The 16,511-nt window shown below is 43.0% G+C and overlaps 1 protein-coding gene across 3 annotated transcripts; it reads left to right on the top strand.

Moving 5' to 3' along the window:
• Nucleotides 1-893: 893 nt before the first annotated feature.
• On the top strand, nucleotides 894-15,849 carry ATG4D (autophagy related 4D cysteine peptidase). Of its 3 annotated transcripts, none has more exons than XM_042453427.1 (10): nucleotides 895-1,222; nucleotides 8,329-8,412; nucleotides 9,285-9,458; nucleotides 9,596-9,929; nucleotides 11,199-11,263; nucleotides 11,402-11,550; nucleotides 12,176-12,254; nucleotides 12,799-12,875; nucleotides 13,303-13,422; nucleotides 13,896-15,849. In XM_042453427.1, the coding sequence occupies exons 1-10, from the start codon at nucleotides 1,003-1,005 to the stop codon at nucleotides 14,073-14,075; spliced, it is 1,482 nt and encodes a 493-aa protein (XP_042309361.1). In that variant the 5' UTR covers nucleotides 895-1,002; the 3' UTR covers nucleotides 14,076-15,849. The 3 variants fall into 3 exon arrangements, with proteins under 3 accessions (XP_042309364.1, XP_042309361.1, XP_042309362.1); XM_042453428.1 differs by having other exon boundaries at nucleotides 9,288-9,458; XM_042453430.1 differs by lacking the exon at nucleotides 12,176-12,254 and having other exon boundaries at nucleotides 894-1,222; nucleotides 13,896-14,032.
• Nucleotides 15,850-16,511: the final 662 nt, after the last annotated feature.

Here is a 16,511-nt window from a genome sequence, read left to right on the forward strand (position 1 = left end):
TTTTTTTTTTTTTTTCTTTTTTTTTTTTTTTTTTTTTTTTCTTTTTTTTTTTTTTTTTTTTTGGTCGGTGTCGTACCTCAAACATTCAGAGAGATGAAGCGGCTCAGAACCTGGAGGAAATTAGTGTGTCCAGTTTGACAGTATTTTGGAAGCAATGCTTCTTTTCTCTCTGCTAAAAAACCTTTATATTGTACTAAGCTGAGAGGTGATGTAATCTATGGCATGTTACAGACTGTCCAAAATAAAGCTGCTTGGGTCCTCTTTGGAGGAATGCTTTTAAATGACGCAATGGGTCCTAAGAGGCCGGAGGTGTGCCCAAAGCCACACTCATCCTCAAGCACGGAGGGCAGCTTTGGTGGCAGCTTCCGGATTCTTAGGATGCCTCATCATTTAACAGCATACCTCCAAAGAGACCAAAGCCAGTTTATTTTGGCAGTCGTAACAGGCCTATGAAAGCTTAATGCTGGAAATGTCTTTCTCCACTTAGTCTCAAAGTTGCTGTCTGAATGTTGATGAATGTTGTGTGGTTAAATTTCCAACATACAACTGGGGAGATGTAAATAATCCCTACTTTCATAGCTTCATATTCTTTGGAGTTCATAGAGGAAAAAAAATCAAAATTTAACAGAGTCTGTATATAAAGGTGGCAGAGGTTGTCAATGAGCCATAGACATTTTCCAGGCTCTTTTTCCCTCCCACTGTCTGTATGAATACGACGTTACATTCTGCAAGATCTTTCTCTGGTTCAACATCTTTTAACCTAGAATTGCCAGGATTGAGAGTGGTGGCTCTACTAATAGTCAGTGGCTAAGATTACGATGTTGATATCCTTGTTTAGCCTTTTAATTGTATTTTAAAATAATGTCTTGAGTCTTTATTCTTCTCAGTGACTCACACCCTTCTCTTTGGTGGTTTTGCAGTTCTCTTTCCCTGGCAATGCATGTGGAGCTTCCATCCGCACCCCCCAGAGAGGACACATCTTGCATTGGTTCCTGTTGTTAAATGAATTCCGTGTCACCAACCTCAGTGCAGTACTTAAGCCAGGATGAGCTGCGCCACTCAGAGGGAAGGCAACTCTTTAATCCCAGGGTCAGTAGCCAAGGGAGGGGCTACCCAGGGTTCTTCCTTGGAGGAGGTGCAGCACGGAGCCAGCAAAGTGAGCCTGATGAAGTGGACAAGATCAAGAGCAAGTTCCTCTCTACTTGGAACAATGTAAAATATGGTAAGTTGGACTGTTGGAAATTGCATGGGAATTGGGAACAGAGTCCTTTCTTTAGCCCCTGGGTTTTATTTATTTGTTTGTTTGTATCCCGCTCTTTTCCCAGGACTTGGACTCAGAGCGGCTTCACAGCATTAAAAAACAAAACAATTAAAAACATTTTTTTAAAAGTACATTAAAAAGAATTTTTAAACTGGTCCAACATTCCAGCCTGTTCTTATAGCAATTCCTTAAATGCCTAGGTGAACAGGTTATGCCTATGTTAACCTGCCAGCAGAAGGCCATCATGGAAGAAGCCGTTCTGATCTCCCTGGGCAAGGAGTTCCAAAGTCTAGGGGCCCTTCCTCGCGTCCCCACCAACCATGTTTGTGATGGTATTGGGCCAGAGAGAAGGGCTTCTCCAGAGGATCTCAAAGCCTAGGCAGATTCATACCAGGAGAAACGGTCTGCCAAGTAGTATGGACCTGAGCCATGTAGGCCTTTATAGGTAATAACCAGCACCTGGAATTGTGCCAGGAAACAAACTGACAGCCAATGAAGCTGTTTCAACAGGGGCGTTGTATGGTCTGTGTAATCTACCCCGTTAACAGCCTGGCAGCAGCTCTTTAAACCAGCTGAATTTTCCAAACACTTTTCAAAGGCAGGCACAGGTAGAGCCCATTACAGTAGTCCAAACGGGATGTAACCAAGGCATGTACCACCGTGGCCAAATTTGGCTTCTCAAGGAATGGGCACAGCTAGCATACAAGTTTTAAATGTGCGAAAGTACTCCTGGTCACAGGAGAGACCTGGGCCTCCAGGTTCAAAGCTGAGTCCAAGAGTACCCCCAAACTGCGAACCTGTGTCTTCAGGGGGAGTGTTGACACTGGTTGACCATCTGACATATAGTGGCAGGAATAATAGTAGAATAAAAACATGTTCTCTATTCTCACATACAGCTGTGATATCCAGGCACCTTAAGTAGTGGAAGTTCCTTGCAAGAGGTGTTTGGTTAGTGAGGTATTATCATCTGTCTTCACATGTCCACTTTATGCCCTCAGCCTTCCAGGCCTCTGTTCAGAGCTGGGAAATTCTAATCTGGTGATGGCACCTAAAATCTATCTCACTTCTGTTCTGGTCCTCATGTTGCAGACTGGCTAGGCAGCTGAAACAGTGAAGGCCTCTCACAGTTTTACCTGAAGTACAACTAGAAACAGGAGACAGAAGGTGAGGTGCCATTCAGTTGCCAATTTAGAAGCTGTCACCTAGGCCAGTTGCCATGCTTATTTTTCTGTGGCTGTGGAATAAACTTACCACACATTGAGGTGTGGTGGTGATTAAAAAGTTAATGACGTCACAGCTGCCTCAGTAGTAGAGATTTCCCAAACATCTGTGAATATATCTTCATAGGTTATAATTTTATAGCACTGAGAGTTATGTTGATTATAGATAATAAAAGGCAGTCTACCAAATGGATCACCAAACAGATTTTTCTGTATTCTTCAGTTGTAAGAGTAAACAGCTGTCTTACAGATAAGTCTGAATAAAATGTGTTCTGTTTGGTATAACCCTTGAAATCAGAAGGAACTTTCAAAACCATGATTGTATGCTATTTAGGTGCTATCCTTGAGTTAGCAATTAAAAAAACATTGCTGCTATAAACATTCCTCATTCTGCTCTCAAATTTTAGGGCAGAAAAATGGAGAAAGGTATGCTGATCAGACTATATGACTCAACCAGATGTCTTCATCTGGGAAAAGAAGTGACAGTTAATCCTTGTTGAAATGTTAGTAGCTGCCATTGCCAGGATATTAGATGAAGAACTGAAATATGCACATGTCTCTATTGGCAATATACTAATTTTAGCATACAGTAATGAAACAAGTGTACCATTAGGAGTAAAATAGTCAGTAAAATACTGTACTCACTATGATTTCTCATGTGATTTCAGTGACATACAGTGCGCCCTCGTTTTACGTGGACGTGCCATATGCAGCTTTCAGCATACACCGAAAGCCATGCCGGAAAAGCCCCTTTCCAAACTAATGGGGCGCATGCCCGTGGACGTAATGGGGCGCATGCCCATGGTGTGTGGGTGACATTGTGTGCCACGGGCGTGGACCCTATTATTTTTAATGGGGCTCCAGGATGCACGGATTTCCTCTTACGTGGAGTGGAGACTGCCCTGGTCACCTTGGTTGATGATCTCCGTCTGTGCACTGACAGGGGAAGTGTGGCCCTGTTGGTGTTCTTGGACATCTCAGCGACCTTCGATACCATAGACCATGGTATCCTTCTGGAACGCCTGAGAGAGTTGGGAATCGCTGGCTCTGCCTTGCAGTGGCTACGTTCCTACCTCTCGGGCAGATTCCAGATGGTGATGCTGGGGGACAGCTGCTCCTCTATGATAGAGCTGACATCTGGCGTCCCTCAGGGTGCCATTCTGTCCCCCATGCTGTTTAACATTTACATGAAGCCGCTGGGTGAGATCATCTGGAGACATGGGGCAGGGTGTTATCAGTACGCTGATGACACCCAAATTTATTTCTCTATGTCTCGGACTGTTTCGGTGACCAAGGAGGGCATCTCCCCCTGAATGACTGCCTGAAGTCGGTAATGGATTGGATGAGGGAAAATAGACTTAAGCTGAATCCAAATAAAGCGGAGGTACTCGTGATAGGTAACCCCAATCCGAGTATGGAGATAAGTTTGCCAGTTCTAGATGGGATCACACTTCCCCTGAAAGACTGTGTTCACAGCTTGGGGGTGCTCCTAGATTTGTCGCTTTAACTGTCTTCTCAGATTGATGCGACAGCCAGGAGCGCCTGCTATCAGCTTCGGTTGATACTCCAGTTGCACTCCTATCTGGAGCAGCGGGACCTAGAAACAGTTGTACACGCTCTAGTAACCTCTCGTCTTGATTTCTGCAATGCACTCTACATGGGGCAACCTTTGTGCCACGTCCGGAAGCTCCAATTGATACAAAACATGGCAGCCAGACTGGTCGCCGGAAAATCCAAGTTCGACCATATTACACCTATTTTAAAATCACTACATTGGCTGCCTGTTGGCTTCTGGGCTCAGTACAAGGTGTTGGTTATCACCTGTAAAGCCCTACATGGCCTGGGTCCAGTCTACATGAAGGAATGCCTCCTCCCATACAATCCTTCCCGTACACTCCGATCCTCCAGGAAAAACCTCTTACAATCTAGAAAGACCAGACTGGCAGTGACTTCCCGGAGGTCCTTCTCTGTCACCGCTCCAAAAACTTGGAATGACCTGCCGGAAGAGATTCGCCAATTATCCTCACTCGAGGCTTTTAAAAAGGCAACAAAAACCTTTCTCTTCTGGCAGGCCTTCCCCGATTGATAATGTCCAGAAGCAATTGAATCCCCCTTTTATTATTTTTCTTACTTGTGATTTGTTTTTAACTTTGATGTATTGCTATGTACTTTCTAAACATTTTTTTTACTGTTTAATTTTATAGTTGGAAGGGAGAGTTGGGTCGGGGTTTTGTGGGGCTTGTTATTTTTATTGTTGTATATTGTATTTTCTTTGTTGTTACCCGCCTCAATCCTCAATCGGAAGAGGCAGGATATAAGTACATTATTATTATTATTATTATTATTATTATTATTATTATTATTATCCAGAACGGATACCTGTGTAAAGGGAGGGACCACTGTTCGTGAATGTTTGTGGGTTTTAGAATGAAGCATACTTATCTTTATTTCCCCTTTATGTTTCTTAAATTACAGGACACTTTGTTTCCTGTGGCTCTAGAGGCCTGATTCTCATGTTGATCTTTCACTTGTAGTGCCATGGAATGACGTTCCTTGTCTGACACATGTTTATGCAACAATAATTCCTCTGAAAGTCCTTCATCTGTTGAGATTCAAATTTTGCCAAATTCTCTGCGATGTGGCAAACCTCCAGGTCTTGCAACAGATGTATTCATTCACTGTGGCCAAACAATGGACAGAAGACACAGTCTTGATGAGTTTACCAAAAATTCATGGGAGGCAGGGAGATTGATTGGCCTTTGGCATTTCAGTATTCATTTCTGGTAACAGATACCAAATGTGAAGTTTTCCCACATACCACAGAGGGAGAAAGTGAGAGTACAGATATGTTTCCAGCAACATGTATACTTCCAGTAGTTGCTACCTTTATAGGATGGAACGATTTGATTTGGAGAGTAGATTTTGCATCCATTTCCTTGTGATCTCCCACACGATTACTATCTGTATAATCTGGTGTAATAATAAAATCACCTCTTCTTGCAAAGTTGTCTAGCAATTTTGAAACTATCTGTTCTGTATGCGTCACAATTGTGGCAGGTGGAACATATGCACTTTTCCATATCAGTTAGTGAAAAGGCCCAGTTAAATTTTAGCTGTGTCTGTGTGTGTATATACACATATGTATGTCTACAAATAAAGATTGTATTTCTTACCCTATTCTCTAAAAACACTATTCCCAGAAGCAAGGGGGGAGGGAGAAGTAGTTCTGCTTTTCTTTATTTTTTATGTAATATTTAACTATATTGCTTTAGTGCTGAGGGCAGAAGTCCATTTTTTGCTTTGGAGATTATTACACTACATTGTTAAAGCATTTCTGTTTCACTTTAACTGCTCTGGATGCCTCCTGTTGCATTCTGGGGGTTGTAGTTCATTGAGGCCTAAGATCTCTTTTGCTTAATATTCTAAATGCCCCTCCCTAAACAACAAATCCCAGCATGCAATAGGAGCAGCCAGAGCAATTAAAGTGGAATAGCAATGCCTTTAAGAGTGTAGTGCGATAATCTCCAAATTTATCTGTTTCTCCTGCTAAAATATTCTTGTGTGAACAGCTTTCTCTAAACCCTCTTCAGGCTTGTTTTAAATAGGCAGAGGCAATGGGAACAGGGTTACGGTTAATCTGTGGAGGTTAATCTGTGGGCAGAAATACAGATTAATTGTAACCTTGTCCACATTGCCTCTGCCTAACCACAACAAGCTCTTTGTACTCGCAAGCAGCAACATGGAATGTACTCCTCTGCATTGCAGTCCCAGATGCTTGGGGCACATTGGTGAATGTGTGGCCCTATGGGGCAGGGCTGTAGGGTTGATGTTTCACTGAGAAGACCTTTGCAATCACTTATTCTCACATGCTTATGTTATCCTTGAATTGTGGATTGCATCACACTGAAGCAACCTCTAATGCTGCTCTCCATGCATCTGAGTGTCCTTTTATGTGCCCTAATCTGGAGGACACATAAAAAAAATTGCTCTAGCACATTTGGGTGTACTTGGTACAAGCTAACAGTTTTATTCCTGAAAGCTAAAACTTGATTCCATGTTAGATAGAGAGCACTTGGAATTCAGAGTTGATTTCACAGGGGAGAGAGATTTCAGCTTGGTCTATAGTAGTTACTTCTAGTGTTGTTTCTACAGACCATTTAGTTTTCCCTCTTCTGGTTGCTGAGGGCTTTTTTTTATCCTGCTCTTTAAGTATGATGGGGCTGTGCAGGCTGAAATAATGGGACGAGGTGAAGCACCTCACAGCTTTGTCCTATGTAAACTGTAGGTATAATTTTCATATTTTATTTTAAAAGTACAATGACTGAGGCTTTCAAAATCTTTAAATAAAGATGCTTTGTGTGATATATGTGGGGTTTTGTATGTGGTCTGTCTCCCTGTTCAGGCTAGGAGAGAATATCCACACTCCTGCACTGAAACTGTTCAGGCCCCCAACTCCCCCCTCCCCACATTAGCCTATAAACCAAGTCTTAGCCTTGTAAACAGAGAAGGTCAGGCAGTGAGGTTGTATTCATTTGGGGGGGGGCCCTCCTACTTAGGATCCATAGAATTGGAAGAGACTCCCAAGGGCCATCCAATCCAACCCCATCATGCTATGCATATAATAATAATAATAATAATAATAATAATAATAATAATAATAATAATAATAATGTTTATTTATATACTGCTTTTCCAAATTAGATCAAAGATCATAGAATAATAGAGTTGGAAGAGGCCGCAAGGTCGATCCAGTCCAATCCTCTGCCATGCAAGAATCAAAGCATCCCGGACAGATGGCCATCCAGTCTCTGTTTAAAGCCCTCCAAAGAAGGAGGCTCTACTACACTCTGAGGGAGTGTGTTCCACTGTCAAACAGCCATTACTGTCAGGAAGTTCCTCCTAATGTTGAGGTGGAATCTCTTTTCCTGGAGCTTGCATCCATTGTTCTGGGTCCTAGTCTCTGGAGCAGAAGAAAACAAGCTAGCTCAATATGGCATCCCTTCAAATATTTAAACAGGGCTATCATATCATCTCTTAACCTTCTCTTATCCAGGCTAAAGATCCCCAGCTTCCTAAGTCATTCCTCACAGTGCATCGTTTTCAGGCCCTTCACCATTTTAGTCACCCTCCTTTGGACATGCTCCAGTTTGGGGCCTGACCAGAGCAGAATAGAGTGGCACTTTACTTCCCTCAATCTATGCTTCTATTGATGCAGCCTAAAATCACATTGGCCTTGTTAGCTGCTGCATTGCACTGTTGTCTCATGTTCAACCTGTGGTCTACTTAGACTCCCAGATCCCTTTCACACGTACTCTCATTCAGCCAGGTGTCCCCCATCCTGTATCTGCATTTCATTTTTGCAGGAATACAAAATCAAAGCACTCCTGACAAATGGCCATCCAGCCTCTGTTTAAAAACCTCAAAAGAAGGGAGTATGTTCCACTTCTGAACAGCTCTTATCGTCAGGAAGTTCTTCCTAATGTTGAGCTGGAATCTCTTTTCATGTAGTTTGAATCCACTGCTTTGGGTCCTATTTTCTAGAGCTGCAAAAAACAAACACCTTCCTTAATGCTTTCACATAAAGGTGAGTTTCACCCAGTTATTGACCGGAGAGCATAAAACAAAGTAAATAATATTTGACAGATGATGTTTTAATATATAACTGGGTATTTTGTGAGTAACATTTGTGAATGACAAAGTCTTGTGCAGATCTGTACAGGGAGAAGGCATAACTTGCACAGATGGGCTTGCTTTCTCAGGGGGTAGCCTTCAGGAAAAGATTCTTGTTTTGGAGACCTTAAATCTGGGCTCCCTTTCTGATCCTTCTTGATTCATTTGTCTTTCCAGGCTGGATGGTCAAGACCAAAACCAATTTCAGCAAGCTTTCCCCAGTCCACCTTTTCGGACACACCTACCACTTGGAACGAGATGGTGAGTAGTTTTAGTGGTAGGGTGGAGTGGATTTTCAGGGTTCTCTCTGTTGTGAGCCTCTTCCACACAACCTCATCACTTTAGTGTGAAATCCCTCAGTCTGTGACAGTGCATGTAAACCTGATGACATCATTTCCAAAGGAGGTTGTCAGTCTTCAGCAACTCACTTCCTGAAAGCAAATAAGAGTAAGCAGCTTTGAGGGACAAGACTTGACATCCCCCCCCCCCTTTTTTTTTTTGCTGTGATTTTACTCTCTGCCTTCTCTTACTGTCTTTATAAACAGGACCAAGGAAAGATTAGCTTTACCTCTTCTCTCCTATCTCTTCAACCTGTTGCTTATAGTATTGTTCACTTTTATGTGACTGTAGCATTAATTTGTTCTGATTCTTATTAATTTATCCTACTGAGTGCAATACAAATACTTTGGAATTACAGTTAGAGAAGAATGAGGAATGTTTTCAGTCCAAAGGCCAGATTCAATTTCATGGTCCGCATTCCCTTGGTCGACAGGGCTAAAGGCAAATAGGTGACACCAAAAATACCCATGCATTCTACTTTAAACTCTCACTGCTAGTACCTAAAACTTAAAAAAGACCTTTCAATCTTTTAAAACAAAGATGGAAATCAAATACAGAAACTGGAAAACCATCTAACAATGGTGTTATCAGGTAGGGAGCATAGTATCTGGGAAGCCCAGAGGGCCAGCATTGACCCCAGATTTGAAATAAGAATGACTTGGGGTTTCTGATGGCTTTCTAAGCTTGTCTGCAGTTCTTGATACACATGAAGGAAACCTCTCATCTTGTTTGTGGCTTGCTTTGGGACATCCACAGAGGCTCTCTGTCTAACTGAGTTCTATTCTGTGTTGCAGAAGATGTGGAGAGTTTCCAAAAGGACTTTGCTTCCCGCATCTGGCTGACCTATCGTCGGGATTTTCAGCAGCTGGAAGGCACCATGTGGACCACTGACTGTGGCTGGGGCTGCATGTTGCGTAGTGGGCAGATGCTTCTTGCTCAGGGACTCATTGTTCACTTCCTTGGCAAAGGTATGTATCAGGATGAGGGATATATGAGATCTTCTTCCCATCTTTTAAAGCACAACAAATGTTGCCTGAGTCACTTGCCTGAGGAGCTTGTGCTACTGGATTTCTTCTGTTCCTTGGCTTTCTATGTCACTTTTTAGACTGGATCTGGCCAGATGCTCTTCTAACCACAAGTTTAGCAGCTATGGAGCCCATGAAGTCCTCCCACCTTCCTTGTCCCAGCACAGCCAGCCTCCATCAGGCCCCACCCATCCCCACTGACAGGAGCAGAGGCCCCTGGGAGTTGTGGGCTCCCCAGCACACCTGCAGTCCTGATGAACTGGAGAAGGAGCGTTATCACCGGAAGATTGTCTCCTGGTTTGCAGACAGACCTCAAGCACCTTTTGGGATCCATCATCTAGTCAATATGGGGCACACTTCGGGGAAAAAAGCTGGGGATTGGTATGGCCCTTCTGTTGCTGCCCACATCATAAGGTGAGACATGGTGCTGCACAGGAAGTGATTTATGTTCCAGGAAGGAGGGGGAGCCCTTTTGAGTGTCCCACCATATTCCCTTCAGCAGTCTCAGCCGGGTGGGATGTGTGGATAATTAGTTCATCTTGGGGAACTTCTGACAAATTTCTGATAAAATGTTGGTGTGTTGCTGCTAAAATACTATCAGACCACTCTTTGTATGAGACAGGCTGAGCAAAGGTGCTCTGCCAATACATGTTTTGTACCTCTTTCCCAAGAGGATTGAGAGAAGCCACGTTTACCCATCCTGTTGTGTGAATTATCCTATTAGTCTGCCATTCCAAAGGAACAGAGTGGCTCATTTGACATTTTAAATTAAATAGTTAGGTCCATGGCTCATTAAAAGGTATGCAGAATAGTATACTGTATCTGTCTGTCTGTCCGTCCTTCCCTAATACCAGAGGTGAAAGAAATAATGGTGGACTTCCATTGGTTTCTCTTCTTGCTGCAAGGATTTGATGCTGTATCATTAAAAGGAGAGGAAGGAAGTAACACATGGCAAGACACTCTGTGAGCATAAAAGACTTGCAGGTTTATGTGCTCTTAGAATAGGAAGATCAACTGCTCCCTTCAAGACTCTTGTGTTCGTTATGGATAGGGGAAATGAGAGAACTTTATGAGAAGCCCGCAGCTTTCTTACCGGCTGCATCTGCTGAAATTCGTTGTTCTCTAAAAGAATTAACTGTCATGGTATCCTTCTAACTGGGATGGTATGATGTGAGGCTGAAAGACCTTCCAGTCTGAGCCTGCTTGTAATTTGAGATCTTCAGCAGAAGCCCTGTTGAATATTTCACCATCCCAAGAGTGGCTTCTCTAGTTTTCCATTTCCATCCTGGCCATGGAATTCCCTTCTGAAGGAAGTCAGGGGGGCTCCATCTTTACTGGGCTATGTGTGGTTCTATGATTCTATGGAAACAATATCATTTTATCAAGTCTTTGCTGTTCATCTGTTTTTAAAATAATGTTTTTATGTTTTATACTGATTTTATTGAACATTGCTTATGGGACCCTGATGCACAGAGATGCAATTCATGGATACTCTTAATCAATAATGAATTAAATACCATTTACAAAGTGGCTGTTCCATAGTCTCCCCATCTTTAAGATTAGAATATTACTTTGCTGTGGAAACTCTGGTGATAGCTTGGGAACTTCTTAAATGAAGAGAGAGGTTGAGCAGCAAAGCTTATTTAACTATGTTCCACTAAGGGGCACTGTCTTACCTTACAGGAAAGCAGTGGATTGCTGTCCAGAAGCAGGAAATCTGGTGGTGTATGTGTCCCAGGATTGCACAGGTAAAAAGTACTGGAGAGAGGGGTGAGCAGACCTGTCCTATAGCTCACGAAATTCCCAGGGAGATCACGGTGGAGGTGGCTGGGCTGTGGTTCCAACAGCTTATGACTGAATTCTCTTCCATCATTCCCTCCCTATAGTGTACAAAGGAGATGTGGCAAACCTGGCCAACAAGAGTGAAGGCATAACAGCATGGGACCCTGGGGCAGAATGGAAAGCAGTCATCATCCTGGTGCCCATGCGACTGGGGGGAGACGCTTTTAACCCTGCTTACATGGACTGTGTTAAGGTGATTTGGAAACAGCTGCAAGATGGTGGGATTCTAGGGCTTCAGTAGGCACCCCTTCATTGGTATCTCTGCTGGCTCCTCATTTTCCCCCTGGGTGATAAAATGGGAAGAAATAGTGGTGATGCTACCTTCTGTTCATGAGACAGAATGAAAATTTAATGTATCGTCAAGAAGAATTGTGTAGTTTTAATGCAGAAACTTCTGGGTAGTTCTCCTTGCTTTATATTTTTGGGCCCAGTTTTGTAGCTAAGGTGCAAAAGCTAACTCTCATGAAACATAGGAGGTCAATTAGCAATGGGCCAAATGTGACTGACCACAAGCTTGTCCATCTAAATTTTGTTAGCAGTTCATTAGCTTCTACATGCCCAGTGTGTTCTGCTGCACACGATTATTGGAAGTGAGCATCAGGTCATAGAATCATAGGTCCATTTTACATCATTACTATACCTTCCTTTCATGCTTGGGCAATCATGCAGAGAGGGAGTCGTGTGTCAGGGATGCTTTGATGGAGGGTTCCTGCATGGCAGGGGGTTGGACTGGATGGCCCTTGTGGTCTCTTCCAACTCTATGATTCTATGATTCTATATTTTGAAGAACCAACCTATCCTCCCTTCTTTTCATGCAGGAACTACTGAAGCTAGAGTTCTGCATTGGGATAATTGGTGGGAAACCAAGGCATTCACTCTACTTCATTGGATACCAAGGTAACAAGCCTCATTGCTAGGCCTTAGAAATATCTCATATGGTTCTCTTCCACCCATGTATTGGTTGCCATGTGTTTCCTTGCCCAACAATGGTTAGGATCAGCGTTTGTAAATTCTCATCCAAAATATACCACCAATAAGTTATATTATGCAAATCATTAGTATGTAATGTGGCAGCTTCTCTAACTGAAGCCCAGAAAGATGGGTGGGATTTCCTTTGCCTTGCCTACCTTGAGGAAAGTCATTGATTGGAAAAGTAGTTGGTATATTAAAATGGGATGGTAGCTTCTGTTTCTCAGTCCCCTTTTATGTCTCTGCTAAGGAGCAGACTTATCTTCTAGCCAAAATGTATCTGGACCATCCTGGCACTCTCATTTTGGTTCCTGAATTAACTGCTTGAAAAGACATCCAGGGGACAGATTGGGTTTCGTTTTACACAGCCATATCCCTTTGAGGTTTACAGTGATTTCATACAGAACATGAGTCACAGTGATAGTACAGGATCCATCAGCAATTCTTGTCTTCACCCTTCCTTATCTTCTAGATGATGCCCTCCTCTACTTGGATCCCCACTACTGCCAGCCTTTTGTGGACACCACCAAGGAGAACTTTCCCCTGGAGGTGAGCATCTGCCCATGTATCTTGGACTTCCAAGATTGTATGGCAGCAAGTATAATATGATCTGTATCCTTGCACTTTCTGCTTCTCAGTGGCAACTGGTTAAGCTTATGATTGACCATAGTTTTTGTGGGGTTTTCGGGCTATGTGGCCATGTTCTTCCTGACATTTTGCCAGTATATGTGGCTGGCATCCGCAAACTGAACCAACGTTTGGGTCACACAGTATACAGAAAACCTACACATACAGACAGATACCTGCACAAGAAGCAGCATGTATCCCTTTCCTAATTATATTCATACTTGTTCTTGAGCACTTGCCTGTACCTTGCTGTTTCCTGATCTCCATGGAAGATGGAGCACTTTCATCGTCTAGTCTTTCGGCCAGATAGGCCTGCTGACATCTTTCTTTACTGATCCTTCTTTTCCAGTCCTTCCACTGTAACTCCCCCCGCAAAACAGCCTTCACCAAGGTGGATCCCAGTTGCACTATTGGCTTTTATGCCCGTCACAGGACAGAGTTTGAGGATCTGTGCTTGCACTTGACACAGGTGAGGGATTTTTCCTCTGGAAGCAGCTGAAACACATCTTTAGTGTGTATTCTGTAACAGACTGAATTATGTTTGTGTGAATTACTTTTAAATTACTGTGAGGATGTGCCAGAACTTCCGGAATTGGGTGTTTTTGAAAAATTCTGAATTGGGGAAACTTCTGGGATGGTCTGATTAAGTGCATAGATGATTTATTAAAGGCAGTAATGAAGAGGTATGGGGGAAGGTTTTACATTAAGTCCTTATTCATTGGTATTCTTATGTGATTTCTGTGTACACAAGAACAAGAAATCTGAGTGCCTGCCATGCAAAGCAACATCTCTCTTGATCTCTCGTGTGCTTAGCAATGTCCCCTGCCTCTCTATGGAAACAGTACTGGAAATATTCCCATAGATTGTTAATAAGACAAAATCTTCAACTCAGCATCAGATAAGCTGGTTGTCCCAATTCACCCTTCTTCTTGCCACTTGCAGGTCCTGAACTCAACTGCCAAAGAGAAATATCCCATGTTCTCAGTTGTGGAGGGCTGCACTCAGGAGTATGGCTTGGAGGAGTTTTGTGCCCGTTTCTCCCAGCAAACAGTGCAAGTGGAACAGTCTAGCAGGCGGGGCAGGGCAAAAAAGCCCTCAGCGGAGGATTTTGTTGTCTTATGATTGCTGGCTGGGAAGCCCCAACACTACACTGACTTATTTATTTTTTATTTATATAGAGAATGCAGGCCTGTAGTGGAGCTGCCTGAGTCTTAATTCCCAGGAAGGGGGCTCCTGTGTCATACCAAGAGTGACTCTTTGATCTGACCTGCTGCACCATGACTCTTCCTCAGGGAAGAGGCTGCAAATATACTTTCTTGAGGTCACCAAATTCTTGTGGGGACCTATTCTGAATGAGAGGCTGCTACCAGAAGAAAGTCATGACACTGGAATAAACCTGCTGCATATGAGCAAAGCATATTTAGTACTAAAATGCCTGTACAGGGTAAGAATCTAGGCCTTTAAAGAAAAATAAGTGGGCAGCTAATGATGAGCGGTGGAAAACCTTTGAAAGTGTGGTGGTGGGTGAGTTCCAGGTTTGTGTTTCTGCTGCTGAGATTCCAGGGCTTCTTAACTAGCTGTTCCATGGAGTGATAACTCCTGAACTCAGTCAGGCCTTTGGGTTGCTGCTGTACCTGATAATATATTACTAGTAAGCCTATACCGTTGCTTCTCTACAACAGGTATGATTCCCCCCCCCCCACCTGAAGCCATCATAAACTAAGGCGGGGAACAGCTTGGGCTGTTTTTCGAATTGGTCTATGGGCTTCTTTAATTTTGTATGCATACACATACAGAGAAGAGCCTGTGTTCACTCTAGCTGCAGGATGAACATTCCCTAACCTAGAAACTATTTAAAACATGTGCTCCCAAACAGTTGATCACTGATGTAGCAGAATTAGGAAAACCAAAACAAATAATGGCTAGTTAACAAAGTCTTGGGTTATGATTTCAGAATGTGCAGGAAGACTTCCCAAAGAAAAGAGTGGAAGAGACATGTAATTCGGTGTTAGAATTGTGGAACTCAGCTCTCAATGCAAACAACTAGTCTCTGAAGAGGAATCAAAATCAAAGAACTTCATTGAGTACACAAGAATAGAAGTTTCCAAGTCAGTGTTTAAGCTGAAACTGATCACTCTCCGCCCCAATACAATATACAACCCCCAAAAGCTAAAAATCCCATTCCCTAAATTGGCGTAGTTTCAACAATTACATGCCCCTCCATCTGCCCCTCTTCTCGCCATTCAAAAAACGCTACCAGGCCAGAAGCATAAAGACTACAAAGTAAAATGATTTCTACCCATTCCATCTGGCATAGGCCAAAGTGAACCAGACACTCAAGGCCAGGGAAAAACTATTAGGCCTGAGTGTCTACCACTCCTGTTCATACATAGAAAAGCCAGATTATCCTACCACATATATCCATAACCCAAAACACACATGCTATCCTGGCAGAACCAACTATGAGTTCTGACAGCAACAGTGAATTCAGTTTTAAAACGTACGAAAGGTAAAACATAATCTAAACCCTCCACTCCCGCATGAAACATCACCCTGGGACAAAGCCATATGCACTGGAGTAGCTGTAGTGAAACAGTATTCAGCGACCACTGGAGTGTTTCACGCTCAGCATATTTGACTTCTCTGTCCATCCTCTCCTGTCCCTCAGTACCGTTTCTAGAGTGTTTTTTCCTGCCAGTTTTTGTCAAGGTGCAACTGAAGGATAAGCTAGGCTGTAACAGCCTGGGTATCAACAAAGCCAGACGGAGGTGCGCCTCTACTTTTGGTCAAGGACTAGTGTTTGAACTCGAGTGTGTGCCAGTGACCTAGAACTTTTCCTGCAAAGTCAATATCCCCTTCCAGATCTGTTGTAGCCAATAAAAGTTCTACCCGAAGAGATGCAGTTAAGTAGTACAGTATTTGGAAATCTTTTTTGTAGTCATTGGTGTGCCAATGATCCAACATTTTTGCCAATTCATTTCAGAAATATAGCAGAGACCACACATCGGAATCCAGATTCTGAGCAAACCAGAAGTGCCAGGGACCTTACAAAAAAGTGGAACAAAAAAGTATCCTAACCACTCCTACTCATTTCCAACCAGTACCATAATTTGCCATGTAAGAGCTCTTGCCTTTGCGTACCCTTCTGGTTGTAACAGTTGATCATCCGAATAGGGATTTTGTTTGTTTTTAGAGACCTGCAGCTGTACACAATACAAACAGCCCTCCCCCCCGACCACCATCTTGAGGGGAGAGACGAGGCCTGGCTGGCAAGACTAACAGCCCTCCCCCCGACCACCATCTTGAGGGGGAGAGAGGCCTTGCAATTTTTTGTATTGTATGCAATTTTTATTGTACACCGCTATGATCATTGCGGAATAGCGGTCTATAAATAAAACTTATTATTATTATTATTAATCAAAAAATAACTCTGCTCCTAGCACATCGCGAGATCTGAGAACACGGCCATTTAGATCTTTTTGCAGACCTGAGCTCACTCACGTCATACTGTAGGATTTCATTTCATAGTTTAGAGTCTGAAGTTTCAGTTTTGTTCAT

The sequence above is a fragment of the Sceloporus undulatus genome, chromosome 2, assembly GCF_019175285.1.
Source record: "Sceloporus undulatus isolate JIND9_A2432 ecotype Alabama chromosome 2, SceUnd_v1.1, whole genome shotgun sequence".
Taxonomy (NCBI): domain Eukaryota; kingdom Metazoa; phylum Chordata; class Lepidosauria; order Squamata; family Phrynosomatidae; genus Sceloporus; species Sceloporus undulatus.

Excerpts from the sequence above, each read along its gene's own strand:
- ATG4D (XM_042453427.1), top strand. The coding sequence starts at position 1,003 with ATGAATTCCGTGTCACCAACCTCAGTGCAGTACTTAAGCCAGGATGAG. Across the intron at positions 1,223-8,328 it reads TTGGAACAATGTAAAATATG|GCTGGATGGTCAAGACCAAA; the intron begins GTAAGTTGGACT and ends TTGTCTTTCCAG. Across the intron at positions 12,255-12,798 it reads CTACTTCATTGGATACCAAG|ATGATGCCCTCCTCTACTTG; the intron begins GTAACAAGCCTC and ends CTTATCTTCTAG.